This window comes from Salvelinus namaycush, chromosome 21 (assembly GCF_016432855.1).
Source record: "Salvelinus namaycush isolate Seneca chromosome 21, SaNama_1.0, whole genome shotgun sequence".
Classification (NCBI taxonomy): domain Eukaryota; kingdom Metazoa; phylum Chordata; class Actinopteri; order Salmoniformes; family Salmonidae; genus Salvelinus; species Salvelinus namaycush.
Genome location: NC_052327.1, coordinates 18,197,085 through 18,218,206, shown reverse-complemented (window position 1 = coordinate 18,218,206; position 21,122 = coordinate 18,197,085). Strand labels below are relative to the sequence as shown.

General features: G+C 45.1%; 1 protein-coding gene across 2 annotated transcripts in view; it reads right to left on the bottom strand.

Annotated features, from left to right (window-relative positions):
- Positions 1-19,058, bottom strand: part of LOC120066150 (fibulin-1-like) — a 62,680-nt gene extending 43,622 nt beyond the window's left edge. Inside the window, exons 1-7 of one of the 2 annotated variants that reach the window (XM_039017309.1) lie at positions 18,788-19,058; positions 8,102-8,210; positions 6,182-6,314; positions 4,966-5,116; positions 4,553-4,621; positions 4,350-4,442; positions 4,060-4,197 (exon numbers count right to left, since the gene is read on the bottom strand). In XM_039017309.1, the coding sequence (XP_038873237.1) occupies positions 4,060-4,197; positions 4,350-4,442; positions 4,553-4,621; positions 4,966-5,116; positions 6,182-6,314; positions 8,102-8,210; positions 18,788-18,842 (748 nt within the window). In that variant the 5' untranslated portion in view covers positions 18,843-19,058. The remainder of the gene's footprint in view (positions 1-4,059; positions 4,198-4,349; positions 4,443-4,552; positions 4,622-4,965; positions 5,117-6,181; positions 6,315-8,101; positions 8,211-18,787) is intronic. The other variant, XM_039017308.1, reaches the window with a different exon arrangement.
- Between the last annotated feature and the right edge of the window lie 2,064 nt (positions 19,059-21,122).

The following is a 21,122-nucleotide window of genomic DNA, read 5'->3' as shown; positions in this document are numbered from 1 at the left end:
CTGACTGACTGGACTGACTGGACTGACTGACTGGACTGACTGACTGGACTGACTGGACTGACTGACTGGACTGACTGACTGACTGGACTGACTGACTGACTGGACTGACTGGACTGACTGACTGGACTGACTGGACTGACTGACTGGACTGACTGGACTGACTGACTGACTGGACTGACTGACTGGACTGACTGACTGACTGGACTGACTGACTGGACTGACTGACTGGACTGACTGGACTGGACTGACTGGACTGACTGGACTGACTGACTGGACTGACTGGACTGGACTGACTGGACTGACTGACTGGACTGACTGGACTGACTGACTGGACTGACTGGACTGACTGACTGGACTGACTGGACTGACTGACTGGACTGACTGGACTGACTGACTGACTGACTGGACTGACTGACTGACTGGACTGACTGGACTGACTGGACTGACTGGACTGACTGACTGGACTGACTGACTGACTGACTGACTGACTGACTGACTGACTGACTGGACTGACTGGACTGACTGACTGACTGACTGACTGGACTGACTGGACTGACTGACTGACTGGACTGACTGGACTGACTGGACTGACTGACTGACTGACTGACTGGACTGACTGACTGACTGACTGGACTGACTGACTGGACTGACTGGACTGACTGACTGGACTGACTGGACTGGACTGACTGGACTGACTGACTGGACTGACTGACTGACTGACTGGACTGACTGGACTGACTGGACTGACTGACTGACTGACTGACTGGACTGACTGGACTGACTGGACTGACTGACTGACTGGACTGACTGACTGACTGACTGACTGGACTGACTGACTGACTGACTGACTGGACTGACTGGACTGACTGACTGGACTGACTGACTGACTGACTGGACTGACTGACTGACTGACTGGACTGACTGACTGACTGACTGGACTGACTGACTGGACTGACTGACTGGACTGACTGGACTGACTGACTGACTGGACTGACTGGACTGACTGACTGACTGGACTGACTGGACTGACTGACTGGACTGACTGGACTGACTGACTGACTGGACTGACTGGACTGACTGACTGACTGGACTGACTGACTGACTGGACTGACTGGACTGACTGACTGACTGACTGACTGACTGGACTGACTGGACTGACGGACTGACTGGACTGACTGACTGGACTGACTGACTGGACTGACTGACTGGACTGACTGACTGACTGGACTGACTGGACTGACTGACTGACTGACTGGACTGACTGACTGACTGACTGACTGGACTGACTGACTGACTGACTGACTGACTGGACTGACTGGATTGACTGACTGGACTGACTGGACTGACTGACTGGACTGACTGACTGACTGGACTGACTGGACTGACTGACTGACTGGACTGACTGGACTGACTGGACTGACTGGACTGACTGACTGACTGGACTGACTGACTGACTGACTGGACTGACTGACTGGACTGACTGGACTGACTGACTGACTGGACTGACTGGACTGACTGACTGGACTGACTGGACTGACTGGACTGACTGACTGACTGGACTGACTGGACTGACTGACTGACTGGACTGACTGGACTGACTGACTGACTGGACTGACTGACTGGACTGACTGACTGGACTGACTGACTGGACTGACTGGACTGACTGACTGGACTGACTGGACTGACTGACTGGACTGACTGACTGGACTGACTGACTGACTGACTGACTGACTGACTGACTGACTGACTGGACTGACTGACTGACTGGACTGACTGGACTGACTGACTGACTGGACTGACTGGACTGACTGGACTGACTGGACTGACTGACTGACTGACTGGACTGACTGACTGGACTGACTGACTGACTGGACTGACTGACTGACTGGACTGACTGGACTGACTGACTGGACTGACTGGACTGACTGACTGACTGGACTGACTGGACTGACTGACTGGACTGACTGACTGACTGACTGGACTGACTGGACTGACTGACTGACTGACTGGACTGACTGACTGGACTGACTGGACTGACTGACTGACTGGACTGACTGGACTGACTGACTGGACTGACTGACTGGACTGACTGGACTGACTGACTGACTGGACTGACTGGACTGACTGACTGACTGACTGACTGGACTGACTGGACTGACTGACTGACTGGACTGACTGGACTGACTGACTGACTGGACTGACTGACTGACTGACTGACTGGACTGACTGACTGACTGACTGACTGGACTGACTGGACTGACTGACTGGACTGACTGGACTGACTGACTGACTGACTGACTGACTGACTGACTGACTGACTGACTGACTGACTGACTGGACTGACTGACTGACTGACTGGACTGACTGGACTGACTGGACTGACTGGACTGACTGACTGACTGACTGACTGACTGACTGACTGACTGACTGACTGGACTGACTGACTGGACTGACTGGACTGACTGACTGGACTGACTGGACTGACTGACTGACTGACTGGACTGACTGGACTGACTGACTGGACTGACTGGACTGACTGGACTGACTGACTGACTGACTGACTGACTGGACTGACCTGACTGACTGGACTGACTGGACTGACTGACTGACTGGACTGACTGACTGACTGACTGACTGGACTGACTGACTGACTAACTGACTGACTGGACTGACTGACTGACTGACTGACTGGACTGACTGGACTGACTGACTGGACTGACTGACTGACTGACTGACTGACTGGACTGACTGACTGGACTGACTGACTGACTGACTGACTGACTGGACTGACTGGACTGACTGACTGACTGGACTGACTGGACTGACTGGACTGACTGGACTGACTGACTGACTGGACTGACTGACTGACTGACTGACTGGACTGACTGGACTGACTGACTGGACTGACTGACTGGACTGACTGACTGACTGGACTGACTGGACTGACTGGACTGACTGACTGACTGGACTGACTGACTGACTGGACTGACTGGACTGACTGACTGACTGGACTGACTGACTGACTGGACTGACTGGACTGACTGGACTGACTGACTGGACTGACTGACTGGACTGACTGACTGGACTGACTGGACTGACTGGACTGACTGGACTGACTGACTGACTGGACTGACTGACTGGACTGACTGGACTGACTGACTGACTGGACTGACTGGACTGACTGGACTGACTGACTGACTGGACTGACTGACTGGACTGACTGACTGACTGACTGGACTGACTGGACTGACTGACTGACTGGACTGACTGACTGGACTGACTGACTGGACTGACTGGACTGACTGACTGGACTGACTGACTGACTGACTGGACTGACTGGACTGACTGACTGGACTGACTGACTGACTGACTGGACTGACTGGACTGACTGACTGGACTGACTGGACTGACTGGACTGACTGACTGGACTGACTGGACTGACTGACTGACTGGACTGACTGGACTGACTGGACTGACTGACTGACTGACTGGACTGACTGGACTGACTGGACTGACTGACTGACTGGACTGACTGGACTGACTGACTGGACTGACTGGACTGACTGGACTGACTGACTGACTGACTGGACTGACTGACTGGACTGACTGGACTGACTGGACTGACTGACTGGACTGACTGGACTGACTGGACTGACTGACTGGACTGACTGGACTGACTGGACTGACTGACTGGACTGGACTGACTGACTGGACTGACTGGACTGACTGACTGGACTGACTGGACTGACTGGACTGACTGACTGGACTGACTGGACTGACTGACTGACTGGACTGACTGACTGACTGACTGGACTGACTGACTGACTGACTGGACTGACTGACTGGACTGACTGGACTGACTGACTGACTGGACTGACTGACTGACTGACTGACTGGACTGACTGACTGGACTGACTGGACTGACTGACTGACTGGACTGACTGACTGGACTGACTGGATCTGTCTCTCTATCATGGATGTATGAATCATGAATCATACATATTGATCCTTCATTATTCCCTTGCCCCCTGTAGGAGGCATTGTGTTGTGACCTCTGACCTTTGCAGTTGTTGCTGTCCGTGAGCTCGTAGCCAGTACCACAGCTGACCTCTCTCTGGCAACGGAATGACCCCACTGTGTTGATGCAGTGCTCGCCTCCTCTGCAGTTACTGGCCCCCAGCAGGCACTCGTTTATATCTGGGAGATGGAGGGAGGAAGAGGGGAGGATAGTATCGAAGCCGTATCTAAGAGGTAAGAAATCCTAGTCCTGGGGAGCTACTAGATGTTTTGTTCCAGCTCACTAACTTTTCAACAAGGTATGGCTGGTCCTGTACCTCCAGTCTACTCACCCTCACAGTTCTTCCCATCTGGTTTGAGTTTGTAACCTTTGAAGCAGGCACAGGTGCTGTTGCCCACACATTCCTGTGCACACTTCGCTAATCCTGTGCACATTATAAACAAACAGAAAATAAATGACTTATGTTCCTGACTTTCTCTGTGAGGACACAGTCTATTACTAACATGTGAACGTCATGTGTGGAGGGGTTGTTACCGCTGCTGCACATGTTATTCGGTAAGGGATTCTCCTTCTCAGTGAGGGTCTCGTTGTCTTTGTCAGAAACTGTGGGGAAAGAAAAGAGAAGATTGACCAGTATAGGTCAAAACTAAGTTCGCAAACAAAGAGTGTTGAAACCAATGAATGCATCAGGACAATGGAGTTCTTTACTGAAACTACAGTAAGACCCCTGTCTCCTAATGACCACCAGAGGGCAGAGTAGCATTGGACATATACTAGAAAGAATAACGTTCCATAAATCCTTCCACTCTCCACCTCTCTACTCCAGCGTTCACCTCCTCCCACCGCTCCACTCGCTTGACTTCTCCACCTCTCTTCCCTCGATCACTCCACCGTCTCTTCACCCTCTACCATTAGTCCTTCCCTCGTCTTAGAGTTGATTCTCTTACCCAGGGAGTTGCTGGTCTCCACATCAGGGGCTCCGTCATCGCAGCAGGCCCGGGACACCAGGCCACACTGATAGCCCAGAGACAGGCTGTGGTCACAGGTCAGACCATGCTCGCGAGCAGCCCGGCCCAGCAGACAACAGTCACAGCACATCTGGAGGGGTCAGACCAGAGATATACGATTACTCAATGTGTTTATATGCATAATTTGGCCAGAATGACAGACGGACGGATGGACGGGGGGAAATTACATCATCATCACCACTTTACAACTTCACCACCATCATCTATCACCATTATCTGAAGGGGATCCATCCGGGCTTGTCTAGCGGGAGGAATCTAGTTTGAGTGTGTCTGTCTGGTCTGTCAATCATCTCTGTCCTTGAGGTGTTGAGTGGTGCGGTTGTGGCAGGCAGCCTAGTGGTTACGAGCGTTGGCCCAGTAACCGAACAGTCACTGGTTCGAATAACCGAGCTGACTCTTTAAAAAAATACCTATGTGCCCTTGAGCAAGGCACTTAACCCATAATTGCTCCTGTAAGTCGCTCCGAGTAAGAGCGTCTGCTAAATTACAAAGAAAATAAAGTGGTAGTGTACTGAGAGCTTTTAGGGGGAGCTTAAAAATGACCACGGTATGCTATGGTTCTTCCCCCATTCTAAACTCCCATTCATCAAACGCAGCACACCTCAATGCAATCAGCCGACACCTGCAATTCAGGGGCGGATCAAGTAAAGACGTGTTGCTGGCTGCACTAACAACCACCTCATTCTCCTGGGCAAATGTACTGTGGCTCACTTGGCAAAGTGCTTCAAGGACCTTGACTGATGCCATGGTGTGCAGCCAGATGGGGGCATAGAGAGTTGTGTAGGATCCTGAGGAAGAGGACAGCCAGGTGTAGAGAGCCTACCTTGGCAGAGAGTATCTGAGTGGAATTGATCATCTACCTGTCAGCAACAAGCTCCATTCCTCACTCCTCCCCAGAGTGACATGTTTCAACCTGCTCAACAGGCACACACACTGACACTCAATCTCATTCACTCTCCTGCAAAAATTGCACGTCCAGTGGAGTGATGTACGGTGATCAGCGTGAGGTTCTTGAAGCAGTCAGGGATTACTTCCCCGACACACTTTTTATACACGCACGTACACACAAGTATTTGGCCGTATGCGCACACGCGGACAGTCTTTCACACACACTCTCAAAGACACACACACAAACCTTGGCAGTCTTGGTCTCGCAGGTGCTTCCAGTGAACTGTGTGTCACAGGCCCCCTGGTCTTTGGCCATGTTGATGCCGCTGGTGCAGATATTGTCCTCCAGAACCGCAGCGCAGCACTGCTCCTGCACTATCCTGTCAGACGGGAACAGGAAAGACACAGGGAACACAGTTATTTTTTTAACTCTATCACTGTGCTTCTTAGTGGAATAGAGCGCTGTCTCAAAGTGCTTCCTGTTAAAAGAGCCCCGGGCATGCCTACTAGGGATCTGCTAATAGTCCTGGTTGGTGCAGCTGCTGTATGTGGGTTGAGTGAAGAAGGAAAGCCCTGTGTAAACTCAAGGTGGATTAAAACGTTGTTTTGTGTATATAATCTTCACTTTACCAGAGTTGGGTCAATGCACCACTGTCTCCAATTGGCTTACCACACTAACTGTTATGGGTACAGTGAAGCTAACTTAAGAATCCATTATTTACAGTCACTGTTTTAACCCTCCCACCTCCCATTGGATGTCCCTCCTCTGATGGACACAGAGGGCTGCAGGGCGGCAACACTTCCTAGATAGAGTTGCAAAATTCCGGTAACCTTCCCAAAATTCCCAGGTTTACCAGAAATCCTGCTTGGATTTTGTAACCCGATTTCCTGGACAACATTACTGGAATACATCCCTCTCTGAGTCTGGACCGGCCTGGGAGAACTTCCTGACAGCAGGATGACCAGTGATATCCACCTATCTGACCTGTCTCTCCAGCTGGAATGGCTTCATGAATCTTTTACAGTAAAACCAGAAACCGTTACAGTACCGTAAGACTTCCAAGGAGAAAACGGAGGTAGACAAAGAGCTGTGTGAGTCTGTTGTAAATAATCAGATCTGAAGTGAGAGTGAGAGCAGGCAGTACACCTCTTTATCATACCATCAACTGAGACTTGGGTTACTGTGCTTCGCCTCAAATGGTTTGCTACTCTGAGGAAGTGCAATAAGTTCAGGGGTGCTTGTTTCTGTCTGTCTGAAGGGAGTCTGTCTGTCTGTCTGTCTGCCCGTTTCTGTCTGTCTGTCTGAAGGGAGTGAAACCCATTGTCTGTTTTACGAGATTGGGTACAGTGCAGCACTTAGATCCCCTCTCCACTCCACTCCTCTACCAACTAGCCTGTCTTTATCAACCCTCTTACCAGAAATTCTCTCTTTCCATATAATCTAGATCTGTCCCCACGACAACTGCACTCACGTCACCTCCGCAGAACCTTTTAAGGGCACAGCAGTGCTCCTGTCTGTCTTTTCTCTTCTTGTCTTTTTTTTGGTGTCTGAAATAAGCTCTCTGATTTCCTGTTCTTCCCCCTCTCCAGTCCTTTCCAGTCCTCTCTCTATAGTTTCACCTCAGTGGTATTTCCTGGATTTGGCAATACCCCTCTCTCTAAACCCTAAACCCAATCCCCCCCTCAACCAAAAACCATCACCCTTCCACCCTTACTCTATAATTTGAACAAATTCTGGATCACTTGGGTAGCCAAGGTCAATACATTTGCCATCAGAGAGAAGATTGAGCAACAGATCTCCTCATTATTGGCCTTGAACCTGTGGCAGAACACCTTCTACTCTTACTACCAGAGCTGTTATTACACTGTTATTATTACTAGTGTAATGTCTCCTGCTCTCACGTCAATTCAAGAATGTGGCTGGGGATTTACGACCGGGGGTAAGGTAAAGTCATCTCACACTATGGCCTACCACCATACATATTGCACCATAGTCTATCTACACAGTTTACAGTTAACCCCATGGGACTAATACTGAGGTAAGCAGTCCCCCCTATGGGCACAGAGGTTAAGACCATAGAAATATAATCTATTTTCTATAGTCACTGTATTTGTCTGGGTAAGGCTGTTCAGTCAGAGAGTACTACTGTAAAAAGGCCCCACTCACCTGCATGTGGTGGACTCAGAGATGAGAGGGATGGCTGTGCAGTCCTGGTTGTCAATGCCCCGAACCCGACCATCCTTACAGCACTCATCTATGGAGATCTGTTTTCCACCTGTGGATGGACACAACCACAAACAAACAGCGTGTGTTATTCATAGGCTTACGCTGAATGCTGTGGCTTGGCCTACTGAAGCGATTGCAACAGTATCCGTGTGGGAGATCTAGAGACCCCAAATGGAGTGTGACTCATCAGTCCTCTAAAACAGCTAGAGACCCATGAGAGCTGTCAACATCTGCATCAAATCTCCCGTGATAGGGGTGTTAGCCTGCTGAGCTAAAGCCCAGGCATTAGTGCCGTGAGCTAACGCTAGCCTTCAGGGCTCAGGTTACTCATAATGCACAGAACCACCTTCTATGTTACATAAGGTGACAGTCAATCCAAGGGATAAGAAACACTCTCACATTAATTAGAAACTAAACTGTTAGAACAGAATAAATAGAGGTTTCAAGCCATGTCTTGCATACAATGGAGTCTATTTTGCTGGGTGAGTAAAACATGAGGATTGACATGTTTAGAACGATTATGCAAAGTATGTTTACAAAAAGTGCAACAACAAAAAAGTCCAAAGCACAAGTATATTGTTGTTACCCAATGCCACTCACACTTTCACACTATTAGCTATTTGTCTTCCAAGTGATTGAAAAACAAATTCAAAGCTGTTTGGAATGTTTCTAAATGCCTGTAAGCCTTTTGCCAGCAATACTGAATGATGGATATGTTGTGTAGAAATAAGAGATAAGGACCAGAGTTGGACCAACTCTGTGGCGCTCCGTCTGCTTCTTCATGTGGATTAAAGAGCTCGGAATGCCTCCACTCTGTAAACAATTCAGCCATCGCAATCAGATCAAATACATTCATTTCCTTGTGGTTAGTGTATTCTGCCAAACGTGAAATATCTTTGGCAGGTTGGCTGGTCCTTTCTTGCTTTAGGCTTAAACAAAGGCCTGTCTGCCAAATTGGTTTTATTAATATAAGTAATCCTAAAGGACTCCTAAAATTCCTCTGTAACTCAGTTGGTAGAGCATTGTGCTTGCAATGCCAGGATACTGGGTTCGATTCCCGGGGCCACCCATACATAAAAATGCATGCATGCACGACTGTAACGCTTCGAACACACCGACTGCGTCATTGCATCACTGCTGCATAACATTTTGCGCAGCTAGGCAACTATACTGATGCAGGAACCTTTTGCAAATGGTCGCATGCGGTTGGACACATGGAGGAGAGAATCATTTTCGCAGTATCCTCAAAACCTTGTCTTTTTGACACAACTGCTGACAGCTACAGGGACATAAACACAAAAAAAATGCTGCTTGGAGACAAGTGTCCACGATAGTAGGATTGCCAGGTCAGTTTAGTAGTGAGCTTGTGCTAGATGTGGCTAGTTAGCGTTAGCTAGCTTTCGGCGGGGCTGGTCCCGGCCCAACAGCGCGATCAAGACCACCTTCCTCAACGTTGGTCTCATTGTTGAAAGAGCCTACTCTGCCTATCTTGACTATTTATTATTGCATTTCGCTCCAAAACTGCATTTTGGAGGGAAATTATATTATAGGCTCTCACAATTAATTTGAGGATGTCATCGAATAAATAATATACTTGGCAAATAAATAAATAAAAAATGTAAAGAAATTATGCAATCAAACTGTTTTTATGTAATCCCAAATTTTTACTGAATGTGTGCAAAAAAAAAATCTACATTCATATTTTGCTACTTTCTGTCAAGTCCACTCATACAATTTGATGCATACGTTCGATAAATCGAACGTATGCACCACACAGAACGCACTGCAACTGCCTCTGCAACGCAATGCTGCAAGGCAAATGCAGCGTTCCATTGGAAATGAATGTACTTCTGGTGTATCGAAACGCAAAGACGCAGTCGGTGTTGGAAGCGTTAGTTGCCGTAGATAAAAGTGTCTGCTAAATGGCATATGTCATTATTAAAGAACACTCAAAAGTAAAATCATATTTGTTCATCTAATAAACCAGTTGTTGGAACAAGGAACAATAGCGTATAATAACACATATCATAGTGGATCAGGGGATGTCTAACTGCTAAATCTAGCGTGGCAGACGAGCCAACGAAACAGGATCAGAGGTTTCAAGTAAAGGAGGACAAGTGTCTGGAGATGTTATCTTAAATTTACAGTTCCATAAAAAAGTATACAAATATATATTTTTAGTTCCAATTATTTCTGCCAGAGGAGGGAACTTGGTGTACAGTGCATTCGGAAAGTATTCAGACCTCTTGACTTTTTCCACATTTTGTTACATTACAGCCTTAATCTAAAATGGATTAAATTCATATTTTTCTTCATCAATGTACATACAATACCCCATAATGACAAAGTGAAAAACAGGTTTTTAGAAAATTGTGCAAATGCATTACAAATAAGAAACAGAAATATCTTATTTAGATAAGTATTCAGACCCTTTGCTAAGAGACTCAAAATTTACCTCATGTGCATCCTGTTTCCATTGATCATCCTTGTGATCTTTCTACAACTTGACTGGAGTCCACCTGTGGAAAATTCAATTGATTGGACATGATTTGGAAAGCCACACACCTTCCTATATAAGGTCCCACCATTGTCTGTAGAGCTCCAAGACAGGGTTGTGTTGAGGCACAGATCTAGGGAAGGGCACCAAAACATTTCTGCAACATTGAATGTCTCCAAGAACACAGTGGCCTCCATCATTGACACAGCTCCAGAGTTCCTCTGTGGAGATGGGAGAAACTTCCAGAAAGACAACCATCTCTGCAGCACTCCACCAATCAGGCCTTTATTGTAGAGTGGCCAGACCGAAGCAACTCCTCAGTAAAAGTCACGACAGCCCACTTGGAGTTGTCCTTGAGTGACCCAGCCAGGGGCCGGACTTGAACCCGATCGAACATCTCTGGAGAGACCTGAATGTAGCTGTACAGCAACGCTCCCATCCAACCTGACAGAGCTTGAGGATCTGCAGAGAAGAATGGGAGAAACTCCCCAAATACAGGTGTGCCAAGCTTGTAGCGTCATACCCAAGAAGATTCAAGGCTATAATCGCTGCCAAAGGTGCTTCAACATAGTACTGAGTAAAGGGTCTGAATACTTATGTAAATGTGATATTTCAGTTGTATTTTTATACACTTGCAAAAAAAAAATCCTAACAAATGTTTTTGCTTTGTCATTGTGGGTTGTGTGCAGATTGATGAGGAAAAATAACAATTGAATCCATTTTAGAATAAGGCTGGAATGTAACAAAATGTGGAAAAAGTCAAGGAGTCTGAATACTTTCCAAATGCACTGAACAGTATATCCTTGAATATGGTAACTGTAGGCAGGGGCCAAAGGTGTGAACAAATTAACTTAATATAAAAATAATATGGTCATTTAGCCAAAGCAAATTAGAGAACTGTCAACATTAACTGTGAGAAATCCCAATGAAAAAATGTGGACAGATTAATATAAAGCACTTTCTTTATACAACAACCATGCTGCTAACTGTTCCTGCAAGTGAAAGTCATTCTCATTGTAAATCAACAGCAGAGTGTATAATCAAACAACAACGTAATAGGTAGTATAATAGAAATACCAAGCCAAGAAACACTATTTTGCTGACTCACTGAACGAGCTTGTTGTGGCCAGCCAGACTCCTTGTCCCCCCGTGAACTGAGGAATAAAGCTCTTAGCAACAGGGGGTGATGAGAGGGCATTTTAACAGGCCCCATAACCAGCCTTCATTGGGCCTCAGTCTGACTAGAGCCAAGGTCTATCTCTGCTTTCATCTGAGGGCAGACACCAACACCAGGATGCTCTTGGAAAGGGTCAAAAGTGTTGCTCAGAGAGAGAACAGTTACACACGTAAAAAAGTAAAGAAAATGTATTTGCTGGAAGAGTAGGGAATGGTCGGAATTTGTTAACACCTCCTGTGGTGAACAATTCTCCTTGCTTGGCTGCCCCCCAGGCCAGTTTTTGCCAGTCTGCACTATTCTTTTCATTGATCATTACCACTGACATCCCCTTGCCAAAACACCCTAGAATCTGGAAGCCTCAGTATGTCTTTAGAAACATCAGACAAACACCCAGGGCACAACTACCATGAAGCACAAAGCTCTAGAATGTTCCCTTCCAAGCTCAGAGGAGGCATGAGAGAATGAGAATGTCATACAATGTCTCACTTTCAGTCTCAACTGACGGAAAGCGGTGGTCACGTGACTCACTCCCTGGTGTGTTCTGGTGTTTTCACACTACTCTCTCTCTCTCTCAACATTGCGAGGCGTTCACACCTCTCAACACCAGCCCGTTGAGCTGCTGAGCGGATTGCTGGAATTTACACACCTAATTATCACCCTCTTTTCTCATACCATAAAGAGAATCTGGGATTAGAGCCTGAGTGATGTGTGTGGTTTGGGGATTGTTCTAGAGGTAGTTGTAGTATGAATAGTGGGGGAAGATAAATAAATAGATATACAGCACCAGTCAAAAGTTTGGACAAACCTACTAATTCCAGGGTTTTTATTTATTTTGACTATTTTCCACATTGTAGAATAATAGTGAAGGCATTAAAACTAGGAAATAGCACATATGGAATCATATAATAACCAAAAAAGTGTTAAACAAATCAAAATATATTTTATATTTGAGAGTCTTCAAAGTAGCCACACTTTGCCTTGATGACCGCTTTGCACGCTCTTGGCCTTCTCTCAACCAGCTTCATGAGGTAATCACCTGGAATGCATTTCAATTAACAGGTGTGCCTTGTTAAAAGTTCATTTGTGGAATTTCTTTCCTTCTTATTGCGTTTGAGCCAATCATTTGTGTCGTGACAAGGTATTTTTATTTAACCAGGCAAGTCAGTTAAGAACAAATTCTTATTTACAATGATGGCCTAGGAACCGTGGGTTAACTGCCTTGTTCAGCGGCAGAACAACAGATTTTTACCTTGTCAACTCAGGGATTTGATCTAGCAACTTTTCAGTTACAGGCCCAACGCGCTAACCACTAGGCTACCTGCCGCACCAAAGGTAGGGGTGGTATACAGAAGATAGCCCTATTTGGTAAAAGAACAGCTCAAATAAGCAAAGAGAAACGACAGTCTTTCATTACTTTAAGACATACGGAAAATGTCAAGAACTTTGAAAGATTCTTCAAGAGCAGTCGGCAAAAAAAATAAAGCGCTATGATGAAACTGGCTCTCATGAGGACCGCCACAGGAAAGGAAGACCCAGAGTTTTCTCTGCTGCAGAAGATAAGTTCATTAGAGTTAACTGCACCTCAGATATTGCAGCCCAAATAAATGCTTCACAGAGTTCAAGTAACAGACACATCTCAGCATCAACTGTTCAGAGGAGACTGCGTGAATCAGGCCCTCAACCCAATTGAGATGGTTTGGGATGAGTTGGACTGCAGAGTGAAGGAAAAGCAGCCAACAAGTGCTCAGCATATGTGGGAAATCCTTCAAGACTGTTGGAAAAGCATTCCTCGTGAAGCTGGTTGAGAGAAGACAAGAGTGTGCAAAGCTGTCATCAAGGCAAAGGGTGGCTACTTCAAAGAATATTTTGATGCCATCACTATTATTCTACAATGTAATAAATAGAAAAAATATAGAAAAACCCTGGAATGTGTAGGTGTGTCCAAACTTTTGACTGGTACTGTATATCTGTTTATTTATCTTCCCCCACTATTCATACTACAACTATTTGCAAATGTTTTATTTTTGCTTATTGTTTATTTTACTTGCTTTGGCAATGTAAACATATGTTTCCCATGCCAATAAAGCCCACTGAATTGCATTGAGAGAGAGAGAGAGAGACAGAACCAGAACATGGCTGGCCCATGTCTAGACTTATCATGTAAACACTGCTTAATGAGCCCAGTGGAGCTCTAGTCCCTCAGCCTAAGCCCACAGCAAAGGCCTCTTGGAGACAGACCCAGACATCACAGCAGCACAGTCCACTTCCATGGGTCACATCCTTTATCTAACACGCTTCAGTCAGCTTACCCTATTGTCCTCATCGTGACACACATTACCTTATAATGTAAGTGCTTAAGATCTTTATCATTTGTAATTTGACTAACGGTCTGAATAGCCTGTAGCAATGCATTTGTTGGCCATATTATAACATTCGATTTGCAGGTACGTATTTGTCTGACTGAGTCGAGTAAGTTTGAGTTCATACAAAAATATGTGAATAAGTGATTCATGTACATGGACGGTTTATAACCTGATTCTATGGGACCAGCTTCAGATCTTCAATCCACCCTGACACCATACCTAACGGAAGTGATACACCACCCTGACCCTTGACTCTCTCCTGTGTAGCATTGAAGCAGAGAAGAGGAGCAAGGGGCGCTGATAGGTGTTGGAGGGAGGGTATGGCCCCTGTGAGACATGCCCAATAACATTGAATTCAATGGAGGAGGGGGGATGTCAAATTCTTTCCTTGGACCCAATTACATTAAAGTCAATGGGCCAGAATTCCTTAGCACACCACCGACAGGAGCCCCGCAGACTGTGAAATTGGCCCCATGTGTGTCCAGGGGACCCTGATCTGGGGTATATACAGTGCATGCCGGAAAGTATTCAGACTCCTTGACTTTTTCCACATTTTGTAACGTTACAGCCTTATTCTAAAATCGATTAAATTGTTTGTTTCCCTCATCAATCTACACACAATACCCCATAATGACAAAGTAAAAACAGGCTTTTGAATTTTTTGCTAATTTATTACAAATAAAAAACGGAAATATTACATTTAGATAAGTATTCAGACAGTTTACTCAGAACTTCGTTGAAGAACCTTTGGCAGCGATTACAGCCTTGAGTCTTCTAGGGTATAATGCTACAAGCTTGGCACACCTGTATTTGGGGAGTTTCTCCCAGTCTTCTCTGCAGATCCTCTCAAGCTCTGTCAGGTTGGACGGGGAACGTCGCTGCACAGCTATTTTCAGGTCTCTCCAGAGATGTTCGATCGGGTTCAAGTCCGGGCTCTGGCTGGGCCACTCAAGGACATTCAGAGACTTGTCCCGAAGCCACTCCTGCATTGTCTTGGCTGTGTGCTTAAGGTCATTGTCCGGTTTGAAGGTGAATCTTCATCCCAGTCTGAGGTCCTAAGCACTCTGGAGCAGGTTTTCATCAAGGATCTCTCTGTACTTTGCTCCGTTCATCTTTCTATTGATCCGGAAAGATCAGGGGAAAGACTGAAAAACATCCCCACAGCATGATGCTGCCAACACCATGCTTCACCGTAGGGATGGTGCCATGTTTCCTCCAGAAGTGACGCTTGGCATTTAGGCCAAAGAGTTCAATCTTGGTTTCATCAGACCAGAGAATCTTGTTTCTCATGGTCTGAGAGTCTTTAGGTGCCTTTTGGCAAACTCCAAGCGGACTGTCATGTGCCTTTTACTGAGGAGTGGCTTCAGTCTGGCCACTCTACCATAAAGGCCTGATTGGTGGAGTGCTGCAGAGATGGTTGTCTTTCTGGAAGTTTCTCCCATCTCCACAGAGGAACTCTGGAGCTGTGTCAGAGTGACCATCGAGTTCTTGGTCACCTCCCTGACCAAGGCCCTTCTCCCCCGATTGCTCAGTTTGGCTGGGCGGCCAGCTCTAGAAAGAGTCTTGGTGGATCCAAATATCTTCCATTTAAGAATGATGGATGCCACTGTGTTCTTGGGGACCTTCAATTATACAACTTGATTGGAGTCCACCTCTGGTAAATTCAATTGATTCGCCATGATTTGGAGGCCATCATTCTTAAAAGGAAGATGTTTGGATCCACCAAGACTGCTACCCTTCCTCAGATCTGTGCCTCGACACAATCCTGTCTCAGAGCTCTACGGACAATTTCTTTGACCTCATGGCTTGGTTTTTGCTTTAACATGCACTGTCAACTGTGGTACCTTATATAGACAGGTGTGTGCCTTTTCAAATCATGTCGAATCAATGGAATTTACCACAGGTGGACTCCAATCAAGTTGTAGAATCATCTCAAGGATGAGTCTCATAGAAAAAAGCCTGAATACTTATGTAAATGTTTATTTATTTAATCTTTATTTAACTAGGCAAGTCAGTTAAGAACAAATTCTTATTTTACAAATCTGGCCTACCCTGGCCAAACCCTTCCTTAACCCAGACGACGCTGGGCCAATTGTGCGCCGCCCGATCACGGCCGGTTGTGACACAGCCCGGGATCGAACCAGGGTCTGTAGTGACGCCTCTAGCACTGAGATGCAGTACTTTAGACTGCTGCACCACTCGGGAACCCCAAGGTATTTCTGATTTGAATTTTTTTATAAATTTGCAAACATTTCTAAAAACCTTTTTTTGCTTTGTCATGAGGGTATTGTGTGTAGATTGATGAGGGGAAAACATTATTTAATAAATGTTTTAATAAGCCTGAAACGTAACAAAATGTGGAAAACGGGAAGGGGTCTGAATACTTTCCGAATGCACTGTAGGTCGTCCCATGCCTCTGTGACCCATGGATGGTCCCCCACTTAAGGATCCACCCCTTTTTTTCAATTTTCGCCTAAAATGACATACCCAAATCTAACTGCCTGTAGCTCAGGACCTGAAGCAAGGATATGCATATTCGTGATACCATTTGAAAGGAAACACTTTTTAGTTTGTGGAAATGTTAAATTAATGTACGAGAATATAACACATCATGCATTTTTTTGTATATTTTTTGTACCGTTATCTTTGAAATGCAAGACAAAGGCCATAATGTATTATGCCAGTCCAGGAGCAATTTTGATTTTGTCCACTAGATGGCAGCAGTGTATGTGCAAAGTTTAACACTGATCCAATTAACCATTGCATTTCTGTTCAACATTTTGTATCAAGACTGCCCAAATGTGTCTAATTGGTTTATTAATACATTTTCAAGTTCATAACTGTGCACTCTCCTCAAACAATAACATGGCATTCTTTCACTGTAATAGCTACTGTAAATTGGACAGTGCAGTTAGATTAACAAGAATTTAAGCTTTCTGCCAATATCCGATATGTCTATGTCCTGGGAAATGTTCTTGTTACTTACAACCTCATGCTAATCACATTTGCCTACGTTAGCTTAACCATCCTGTGGGGGACCCACCGATCCTGTAGAGGTTTAAATCAGGACTATGCTCCCTTTCCAGACCAGCCACCGCTCAGTGTTTCCAGACTCATTTGACACACCCTCATAGTGTAAAGAATGAAACACACCGTGAATCTCACTTCTGATAAGTACTTATTATAGTGGGAGGCCGTTCCTTCTCTTGCTAGAACAAAAGCGATACCTGCTGCGTAGTGACGAACCTACCTATTCTACTTGTAGAATCGTAATGCTCACAAGTGGCCAATGACTTTGAGCCAGTCAGAGAGCACAAAAACCCCAAGTGGGGGAGCCAACAACAACAAAAAAGGCAAAAGGGGGGCATTTGTTCGAACATCCATGGATGAGACAGTCACACTTCATATGCAATATAGGCTATGGGAAGGTAGCTAGTTAAGTGCACAGACACAATTCCCACAACACAAAATACTGCGTCCAAACTAGTTAACCACTTTAACTAGTATTGACGTGATAATTAAATCACAATGGATTAGCTAGTTTGAAGTAGTTTACATGAAACGGCTGCCTGTGTTAGCTGCTGAGTTAGTGCAGTGTCCTTAACTAGCTAGCTAGATATGATAACGTTACCTAGCTAGCTAAACATTTGGCTGTGGGCTGGCACTGGCAGTATGGGATGGATTAACTTGGTTCTTTGTCATTTTGCTAGCTAGTTGTCTAGTTGTAGCCACCTAGCAAGTATCAACAAGGGCGTTCTACAAAATAGCAACATTAGCGCAGATAGCTTGGAATCTAGACCATAAGCAATACACACTGATATGCGCTGTCAAACGCTACTACCACCTTCTGGTTTGGAGTAGTTTAACAAGGCTGAGTGGCTGACGACATCCAAGTCTTTGCTGTGTGAGCACACAAGAGATTGACAATCCTACTGGTGTGTCTGAGTTTTAAGGAGAGACCTGCCCTGCATCTGGTTGGCTGGTTGAGCAGCAATCATTTTGGGCACATCGCCGTACTCTAAACTTTAAAACCTTGTTACTGTTTCAGCTTGGAAAATAATTTCCAGTAGTCTGAGAAATTTCTACTGGTGAAATTAGTCCATATTTTACACAACGCAAAATACATTTAATCCCTGTCAAATCACCTTAGGACAAATTGGGAATGTTGAAATCTTACTTTAAACTGGTAATCATGGACAGATGTTTTACTGGCAACAAGACACATACACACACACACACACAAATCAAAGCAAACCAAAATCAAAATGACACACACACTGAACAGCATGTAACACAGTAGGCTACTACTGTAATATAACTGCCATAAAGTGTTTATGAAATCACATGTAACACTTTTTGGGAACTTTTTAACTCCAGTGCTACAGACCTTATACAGACCTTATCTCTGCCTATACAGTGATAGTGCAGTAGCCTACTTAGGGTGAAACGTTTGAAATATCTAACATGCCTGAGTGAATTTATATGGTAGTCCGACCATATGCATCACGCATGGGCATGGATTGATTCTCATGGGAAGAATTCAATCTTGAAACAGTAGGTTACTATCCTGAAGTAAAAGGGTAACTGACCTTGTCCGTTGAGAACTCCGAACAGAGAGAAAAGTATAACTATCCCGGGACCCATTGGATAAAGAAGATACTTTTTTTGCAAACCCCCAAAAAGTGTCAAACAGTCAGATCTGTAATATGCTGCACTAAGAGCGTGAACCAACAGTACAGTTTCTCACGGACACGCAGATTTTCAAGCGAAAGGTAGAAAAACGGTGAGCTCACGCTGGACAGGAGTAGTCTATACGAGTGTGTGTGATGGGGCTAGTGAATCGCAGCGTCACCGTGTCTGTCTCGGAACGCAACCTCGGAACGAGCGTCTATCTTGCTCCTAGGGGCGGGTGACGCAAAAAAAAATCTAAACTCCAGAAACCCTAACTGGAGTGTATTGATTTCCACTTTACAGTAGTATACGTCCAATGTCTTATAGGACACACTAATTTAATTCACGCCGTTTCATTGACTTCCAATTATGACAGATAAATAAGTAGCCTAAAATATAAATGTATTATTTTGACTGAAAATCTGTAATGATGACATTATTTGACACTGTCCTCCAACTTCGATTACTTTCATCCAGACATCTCTGTCTGTGACAGAATGATCCCACTGTTTTAACTGAATAACATCTGCACTCCACTATGGAGTGGTTCTGTGGTTATATAAAAATCTGTTGTGGCCATAGCCAGACTTCAATACATCAAATCCTTAGAATTTGTCGGTTACGACAAATTTTAGAAAATGTAATGCATATTCCATATTTTGGAACATTTACGACCATCCTCCTCGGTAGACAGACTGGTGTAATTATTCGCCACCACAGTATTTGAGGTTGACAAAATTGCCCTTCAGGAAAATGATTGATTTAATTGAAGCATATGCTATTTGGTCTGTCTGTCTGGTTATTTCATCCTCTCAGACTGTGACAGACAGACTTGCGGTTTCTTTCACCAAATGGTGAAACAAAGCACATTCCGATGTGGGAGAGATATAGGCCTATAAACCATTTCCTCTCAATTCGAGATACACAACTACACTGAATGCATGCATGTAGGCCTATCTACCTCACCGACAGCATCATTGCGTTTTGGTACACCAGAAAGAAGCATATTAATGAATGAATGCTGGGCTTGCCTTGCAGCATTGCGTTGCGGAGGCAGTTGCAGTGGGTTCAGTGTTCTGTGTGGCGCATAAATTGGATTTATCCAACCTATGCATCAAATTGTATGCATAGGTTTGACAGAAATACTATCAAAAGTTGAATGTTCTACTTTTGTTGCACACATAGGGTGAGTATTGGTAAAGTGGGACACTTTCTGAAAATGTGCTTTCCTTGCAGAATCATCCAATTGTCTTAACCCCAACATGATACCATTCTAAATAGCTTATTCTAGGCTCCCTGGGACAAATTTCCACCGGTAAAATGTCCATTGCTCATGTTTATTGGTGTCCTTTCGTAGTGGTTTCTTTGCAGCAATTTGACCATGAAGGCCTGATTCACACAGTTTCCTCTGAACAGTTGATGTTGAGATGTGTCTGTTACTTGAACTCCGTGAAGCATTTATTTGGGCTGCAATATCTGAGGATGGTAACTCTAATGAACTTATCCTCTGCAGCAGAGGTAACTCTGGGTCTTCCATTCCTGTGGCAGTCCTCATGAGAGCCAGATTCATCATAGCGCTTGATGGTTATTGTGACTGCACAAATTTTCCGTATTGACTGACCTTCATGTCTTAAAGTATTGACGGACTGTCATTTCTCTTCGCTTATTTGAGCTGTTCTTGCCATAATATGGACTTGGTCTTTTACCAAATAAGGCTATCTTCTGTTAACCTGTTAATTTAAATGCATTCCAGGTGACTACATTATGAAACTAGTTGATAGTGCCAAGAGTGTGCAAAGCTGTCATCAAGGCAAAGGGTGTGTCACGACTTCTGCCGAAGTCGATGCCTCTCCTTGTTCGGGCGGTGCTCGGCGGTCGACGTCACCGGTCTTCTAGCCATCATTGATCCATTTTTCATTTTCCATTGGTTTTGTCTTGTCCTCTTACACACCTGGTTCCAATCCCATTCATTACCTGTTATGTATTTAACCCTCTGTTTCCCCTCAAGTCTTTGTCAGAGATTGTTTGTTGTTCAGATTTCGTGGTGTTTGTATTGGTGCACGACGGGTCCTCATACCCACTTTGTTTTTATAGTTTTGGAGTTATGTTTTGTTTTAAGTCATTAAACAACTCCATTCCACTAAGTTGATTCTCTTGCGCCTGACTTCCCTGCCACCTATACACACGACTCTGACAGGGTGGCTATTTGAAGAATCTCAAATAGAAAATATATTTTGATTTGTTTAACACTTT